The 7,690-nt window shown below is 54.2% G+C and overlaps 1 protein-coding gene across 21 annotated transcripts in view; it reads right to left on the reverse strand.

Annotated features, from left to right (window-relative positions):
• The window catches only part of TSPAN9 (tetraspanin 9), a 199,806-nt gene that overhangs the window by 25,258 nt on the left and 166,858 nt on the right, over nt 1–7,690 (reverse strand). The window contains exons 5-7 of one of the 21 annotated variants that reach the window (XM_049102322.1): nt 6,036–6,233; nt 5,206–5,298; nt 4,836–5,045 (exon numbers count right to left, since the gene is read on the reverse strand). The exons of 19 other annotated variants lie outside the window; for them this stretch is intronic. In XM_049102322.1, the coding sequence (XP_048958279.1) occupies nt 4,836–5,045; nt 5,206–5,235 (240 nt within the window). In that variant the 5' untranslated portion in view covers nt 5,236–5,298; nt 6,036–6,233. The remainder of the gene's footprint in view (nt 1–4,835; nt 5,046–5,205; nt 5,299–6,035; nt 6,234–7,690) is intronic. One more of the 21 variants, XM_049102323.1, reaches the window with a different exon arrangement.

The raw sequence follows: 7,690 nt of genomic DNA on the forward strand, positions 1-7,690 counted from the left end.
TCATCCTCCTGCTCCTCAGGTGCTGGGATGTCTAGGTGTCACCATCACTCATGCATCAGCTGCCTTGTCCTGGGACCTCACCTAAAGCACAAGAGAGGGATGTGGTGAAGCTGCCAGAGGGCTCCGGTAGCATGCCATGTTGTCCACAGAGACCATGTGCATTCTGATTCCAGGGAATCTCTGTTGGGAGCTGCCAAGGGAAGCCTGCTCCCAGACCAACCTGTCATTCCCAATCATGGCAGAAGTCCCTGGGGGAAGGCAATGGAGCTCCAGGGGAAAGGTCATGGCACAGTGTTATCCAACAGTGCTTGGGATCTGGGGTTAACCTCAAGCTGCTTGCAGCCTCGGTGGGAGGGCAAAGAAGCAAGATAAGAACCAATGCACCTGACACCTTGGTTTCTAATCAAATAGCAGCTCAAAACCCAGGGAAGGATTCAAGGCTCCCTCCACCCTTAGTTGTTCCCTGAAGGAGATGACTAGCTGCACTGCCCAGGCAAAAACACTCACTGAGGCAAAAACACTCACTGAGGTCTTCCTCCCTCCAGAAAAGGAGGGCCTGCCTTCTCCTTCCCCTCCCACCAGAGAGAACACCAGAAGACTGTGAGCCCCAGAGAGAACCTGGGCTGGGTAGAGAGAACACGTCCTGGGCCCAGGGCACTTGGACACAAAATGAACCTGGCCAAGGCTTTCCCTTCCTGAACTCCTGGAGTCTATGGGCTAGGATACCAGAGTGTGAATTCCACCCAAGAGATTGTCAAGCTGCACCTGCAGATGGCTCAGCTCTCAACTAGACCTTGAGACACCCCTCCCCATACTTGCCAATGCCATCCTAGCACCCCTCTCTCCCTTGCCCCAATTATTCTTTCTAAGATAGCTTTACCATGTTGTTTCTATATGCAGGAGCTCCACCGGCTCCCCATACTTGTGTGAGGAGCCCAAACCCTCTGGCCTAATAGTCAAGGTCCTCTGTGAGCCAACCCCAAGCTCATCTCCTAGGATATCCCTTGTGAGCCACTCATCACCACCCAAGTAGCTCCAGCCTGGAAGGCAGATCCCCCTTCTCCTGAGTCACCTTGCAAGACCTGCTAAGATTCTGCTCCTTCAGAGATATCTTTCGCGGATGAAGAGCAGAAAGAAACAGAAGGAATAAAATCCAATCCTCTCCATTTCTGGGCACCAGCAGTTTTAGTCCTCTGCCCAAAGCCTCCTGACTTGTCACAACTGGTGATTAGGAAGAAGCCATGACAGCAGGTAGGAAGGGCATTGGAAGGGGACAGCCAGCAGGCAGGCTCCAGAAACCCTGCTGAGATGCCTGCAAAGGGGAGCCAGGCGGTAGCAGTGGAGGGGTCTGGCTTCTAACAGGAGAGCTTGTTGGGAATAATTTATCCCCCCCCTCCCCCATCTCAGCGGGTTTCAGCTAGTTGAGTTTATAATGGAACAAGCAGTTGCTGTTGTTCTTGGATGCCACAGCTCTGTGACGGGGCAGTGAGCACTGCAGAGATACAGCAGCCATAAAGCAGAAGACGGCCCACTGGGGGCCATGACACTCCACAGGGACCAGGCTTTACAGTCCTAGTGGGGGAGGTTCCAAGAAACCCAGGAGCACAGCCTATCCCTCATAGAAGGAAACAGAGCAGCACCCCCGGCTTTGGGAGGGAAGCAGATCAGACCCAAAGAAGGCTGAGCCAGAACCCCCATGCCCTGGAAGGGGAAAGGACAGGCACCTCCATCTCTGGCCATAGAGAACTGCCTACCTGCTGCCCCCAGGGGCCCCTGGAGTTAGGTAAGCAGGGCTAGAAACTTCCCCTTACTCTGCAAACAGGGTAAGGCATTATGCCTCCAGCGGGCTAGGTGGTAGCAGGAAACCCCAAAAGCCCAGTGAACACAGAGGGGAGCTTTCTGCTTTTACTTTTGAGAGTCACTGGAAATTGGGCAGGGAAGGGTCTCCTAACTCATCAGACTGTGGGGGGTTGTTGGCACACAGAACTGGTGGTAAAAGGCATCCCCAGCCTTCAATGCTGCCTGCTGGGCACCTTCCACCCAACTTAGCCCTGAGGCCTCTGCTACCTCCCAGGGAGAAGTAGTTTCTGTCCTCATTAGCCACAAGGCTGTCCCAGGATAGCCCTCCATTCAGATGGCCTGGTTGGAGCGATGGTCACATAGCAAAGTCCTCTCTGTATTTCAGGAACCAGCCCTCCCCGGGCTGGGCCCTGCCCAAGTCCAGCTCTGCTGTTGTTTTAGGCCATGTGGAATAGTCACAACTTTGGGGTTCTTCTGCAGTCCCCTGGAAAGAGTTAACCTGGCCTCAAAGTTAAGATCAGGGGCGCCGCTAGGGAGCTTATCTGACCTCCTGAAGAGATTAGCACTTCGCTTAAGAAATGCCAATCAGCCAACGGGGCTGAATTTAACCTTAGCCATCCCTCCTAACCCTAGCCAGGGCACTCTCAAAATCGACAATTACGCTACCGCAGCCCGTCATCAACTATTTATAACCCGCTTGCCTTCTGTAGGGAACCAGACACCTCCTGTCATAGCGAGGTGTCGAGCACCAGGCCTGTGGCCTCAGCCTTGGGGATTCGGCCGCGCCAGACCCCTGCAGGAGGGCCTCCTCAGGTTCCACATGGTCCCTGCCCCATCACCTCTGAGGCACCGAGGGCTGTGTTCAACAGCATCTTACCCTTCCAGCACCATGCCTTGGGCAGCTCCTGGCCCCTAACTGGCTGGGGCTGGGCTCCCAGGCTTCTCACTAGCTCATCACTAGGCCTCAGGCCTGGCAGTCCTGCCCCCTCCAACTGCCGGCACCCTTAACCGCTCTCTTGCCTCCTTCTCGTCCCTTCATCACCTCCCTGACACCCACAAATGGAAAGCATGGGCGAAACAACAAAAGGGGTGGGAGTGGAGACACTTCTGCAAAGAAGCCTTGATGGGGGAATGGGTCTAGTTAAGTTGTGGGTGGGTACAGGTCCCCTGCCTTCTGTAAAAGAGATGGCGAATGAATCATGAACTGTGGCCCGTCCAGACAATGTAATTGCCTTCAGTGCTGGACAGAAATGGACTACCGAGCCATGAAGAGACACAGAAGAGACTTACATGCATATCACTAAGTGAAAGAAGCCCATCTGAAGTCACACTGTGTGATGCCAACCATATGACATTCTAGAAAAGGCAGAACTATGGAGACAGTAAAAAGCTCAGTGGTTGCAGGGGTAGGGGCATGAACAGGGGGCACAGAGAGGATTTTAGGGCAGTAAAAGAACTCTGTATGACACAACATGGATACATGACATGTGTTTGCCCAAACCCACTGAATGTACTCCCCCAAGAGTGAATCCTAAGGGAAACCATGGACTCTGGATGATTACTGTGTCAATGCAGGTCGATTCTTGGTAAAAAATGTACCATTCTGGTCAATGATGTTGACAGTGAGGAGGACTGTGCATGTGTGGGAGGCAAAGCTCTATACCTTCCTCTTAATTCTGCTGTAAACCTCAACTTTCTTGAAGGAAGGAGGGAGGGAGGAGGAAGGGAGAGAGGAGGGAAGGAGAGAGGAGTGAATGACCAATAGCCTAACCTGCTAGGATGTGATTTGAGAGGGAAAAACCTCCCTTCCATCCAAGGAACGGAAGAAGAGCAGATGTCCATGCCTGAAACAGGAAGGGGAAATCCAGCTTCGGTCCTGCGTGGACCACACGTCCGCCAAATCTGACACACTTCTCTGGACCCATGAGACTGCTAAGACCTCCTGATATCACCATATCCTCAAGGGTACATTTACTGGCCCGCACCAGGATTTCATTGACTATGTGTCTGTCTAGACAAGACTTGCCTTATCCTAAGGGTGTCCTCAAGGGAAAGGTTCTATGACTTCTGGGCTAGGGGGCCAGGTGCCCTAAGAAGTTCCTTCTGCAAACTAGTCATTCTTCTGCCACCAAAAAAGGGGGGCGGGGGGAGGTGGTGGAAATCCCAATGGTGCTTGTCTGAAACCAAACCTGGCAGCCATTATGTCCTCCCAATACCAACTTAACCATGGCCACATCGCCTTGGGGTGGCACCGGGACAATCTCACGAACATGGTGGCAAAGGGCTGAGTGGGGAGAAAGTGCTAGAGAAAAGTTTAATAATAGAGCTGGGTAGGGCACAGCCCGTTTCCTTTTTCAGTTGCGCTGACCGGCTGCTCCCATTACGTGATGGGGCTGTGGGCAGGGCGAGTCAGCTGCTGTGGAGACTCAAACCCAGGTCAGCCCAGGGGCCACGTCTCCTCAGGCCACCCCTGCAAAGGGTCTACATGCCGCCGTCAGATGCGGCCAATGCACAAACTCGCTGGGCTCGCCTCATGCAGCCTCACTATAAAAAGCCCGGAGCTGGCGGGCCAGGCGGAGCCAGGCCGGAAGCCCCAAGGTTGACCGTCCTGCACCCATCAGCCCTCCAGCCCAACCACGTGCCTCCCTCCTCATAGTCCCTCTTGACTGCAGACTGCTATTCTGGGCTCCAATAGACAAAGGGGAACTGATGGCTGTGGGCAGGTTGGCATCAGCACATCTCTCCTGGCGACGGGACAGCTCCCGCCCCCTCTTCAGCCTCTCCCTGCCCCCTGGAAACCGGCAAATACAATTCGCTCAACAGTCAATACACACGTGCGCGTGGAGCATCCCTCCTGCATGGTGGTTGCAGGCTGCTGGGAGAAAAGTCCATGGGGAGTGCACGGCATGCACCTGTCACCGTGAGTGGGTCCGTGCGTGAAAACGGACACGAACTCAAACCTAAAAGAACAAGACTGGGGAAAGGCCCACTTGGGAACAAGGCCCTCGGCAATTCACTGTTCCTTTGCGACTCACCTGCCATATCTGTTCGGTGGGTTTTGCTAACGGTAACTCCTGCGGGGTTGTCCCAAAACTAAAACAAGTCAGGACACCAAGAGCACAGAAAGCAGTGCCTGGTACCTTGTGAAAGTCCTGCAGGCACTGGATGACGTCACCATCACTGCTGCGGCCATCGGTGTCATCATGAGAGGGGCGAGACAGAAGTGAATTTTCCCCTCGAGCCCTCTGTTTGGGGGAGAAATGTGCTGGGCGTTGGTGTGGGGCCTGGAGCTCACACACAAGCTGGTTGGGAAGGCAGCCACGGATGCAACCCAGGGAGGCCAAGGCTGAGGACCAGAGTCCAATTCTCCGTGGATCTGCAGATGGCTCTCCCAATCCTCCTCACCTGACATGAGAAGACCTCCTCCCTTTCCATTTAGGCCTCCAATGCGGGGATGTTGGGGTGGGAGGTGGAGACAAGGAAGAGGGCGTCTAAGGGCTGAAAAGGGATGGGAAAAAAGTTTGAGTCCTGGAGGCACTCAGCACCTAGGCCAGAGAAGACAGACCGAGTCGCCCAATGGCAGTTTGGGGCTCTGTGCAATCACATAAAGCCTCTTCTACACTGCCCTAAACAGCCCCATTTCCCATCCCCTGCATCTGTCCCACAAGACAGCTGTCCACCTGCCAATGGACAGAGAAAGTGACAAGCACCCAGCAGCCCCCCTGGATCCACAAGGGAAGGGTCCTCAGCCTCAGAGGCACCTCTCTCGGCTCCCTTTAGTTTAAAATAGGCCATGAGGATGCCTGCCAAGATCCAATGCTCTTGGCAAACAGGAGGGTTATATTTCTGGCTGTGCACGGTGAAACACTGGACCAGGGAAGGCTTCCCAAACCAACAGCTGACTCCGGCTGTGATGACAAGACGATCCTGAGAGACTCGGCTCTAGCCCAGCTAGCTGCTGTAGGCTCCCCACAGGAGTACAGTAGTGGAGGGGGGGGGCTCCGTCCCCACCCCCGGAGCTCTGAGAGCATGGGGACAGCTATACAAGGGCATGGGGCTGGGGGGAGCCCAGGGGGCTGGGATTTCTGCCCGGCCCCGGCAAGAGCTCACACGCACGCAGGCATGTGCACACACCTGCCATGGATGAACATTCCTGCATGCCATTCCCTGGCCTGGAATGGGCTTCCCCATTTCACTGCCATCACCATACCCTCCAAGCACCATTCTCGTCTCACCTGTGCCAGGAAGCCTTGCCAAAGGCTCCACCTCTCCTCAGCCATACCAGCACCAGAGGGTGTGAAAATCATGCTGCCCATGAGGAGTGGGTGTGAGAGCTAGAGGTGTTTGGCTGACATGTGGCAAAGAACATAGGTGCAGGTTCTAGGCACAAGGACTGCCATGGCTTATACTCTCTGGACTTACTCCATGAAGCTCTGGAGGGTAAAACCAACACCTAGAATTAGAACTTACAGGGTGAAAAACAATCTCCCCTAGCCTCGCTCACCCAGAGACCCAGAGCTGACCAACATGGTGGCTGCCACTAGAAGTCTGGGTGGAGACACCATGGCCACCGGCTAGGAACCTCTGCTTTGGGGCTGGGGCTCTCTCATGGGCCTGTTGCTGTTCTAGTCACTGTCCACTCTGTACTTCCACATTAACTAGGAGCTTCCCAGAGCAGGGTCCTCTTTCCAGGTTAGCTCCCAACCCTGAGCCCAGGCGTGCCCAAACATGGTGCTGAGCAGTGGCCCCATTCCTAGGGCAGCCAGCTGGTGGTGGCAGTCACAGGAATCTCTGGGCAGCCCAGGGGAGGGGTGGGGACTGAGAACCCACTGTCCTCCATGTACTTCTATTCTTTGTACCTGAAGGCATCCTTTTCATCAAAAATCTCCTCCCCTCCCACGGCACACGTGCCTCAGCAAAAGGTGAACAGTTGTTATCTCTGGAAGATGGCATTATGAGTGATTTTGATTTATGTTTTATTTTTCTTCATCTCTCTAGTCTTTCTAATAATTTCCAATGATCACATACTAATTTTATAACCAAAAATAAACTTTTTAAAGAGGAAGCAACCTCCTTATCTCCTCTCAGACCCCTCCCATCATTAGTCAGAGACCTACACCCTCCTTTTTCCCATACCACCTGGTACATTCACACACACCAGGGAAGAATGTCATGAAGTGCAAGTGCATTTCATCATTTCTGGGAAAGTAAGAGCACTGGACTTGCCCGTTTCTCAGGTCCTGGATGCCTATGTGAGAGCATGTGGCACACCAGGTGCACACTGAATGCTTTCCCCTTCCCATAGTCCTGGAAGCAGCTTCTGCTGCTGCTCACACGCCAGCAAGGGTCCCTAACCATCTCCAAAGGCAACCTGCAACCCTTAACGTGCCTGTAACCACAATGGTATGGAGCCAAAAACCAGGCTCTCACCTCAGCATGGGATGGTACAAAGTCACATTCATCACTGTGGTAACTCCCAACACATAGGAGGGAAAAAGAAAGATGAAGAAAGGGAGCCAAGGAGGAAGGGGAGGCTGAAAGGAGATGAGAGAGCACATGCACTGGAGCACCTGCCACCCCGTCCACTTTGCGCTACCTTTAATCCCTCCTGGGCTCCAAGCCCCTTCTCAGGGCAGGTCGCCATGCCCATCACAGCCATTAACCTGACCGTCCCTGGGCCTGGCAGCCTGCAGTTGGCACAGAAGTCCAAGAGCTGAGCGCCACATATCTCGGGCCCTCCGTCATAGCACCCGAAATGGGTTCTGGTGTCACAGGCACAATGCCGTGAGCCAGCTAAGTTGGCACAAGCCACCTCCACAACTGCTGAGAATCTGGCCTCAGCATGGGCAGGCCAGGCCTGGGAGTGGGAGCAGAGGAAGAGCTTCCCATG

Source organism: Canis lupus, chromosome 27 (genome assembly GCF_003254725.2).
Source record: "Canis lupus dingo isolate Sandy chromosome 27, ASM325472v2, whole genome shotgun sequence".
In the NCBI taxonomy this organism is placed as follows: Eukaryota; Metazoa; Chordata; class Mammalia; order Carnivora; family Canidae; genus Canis; species Canis lupus.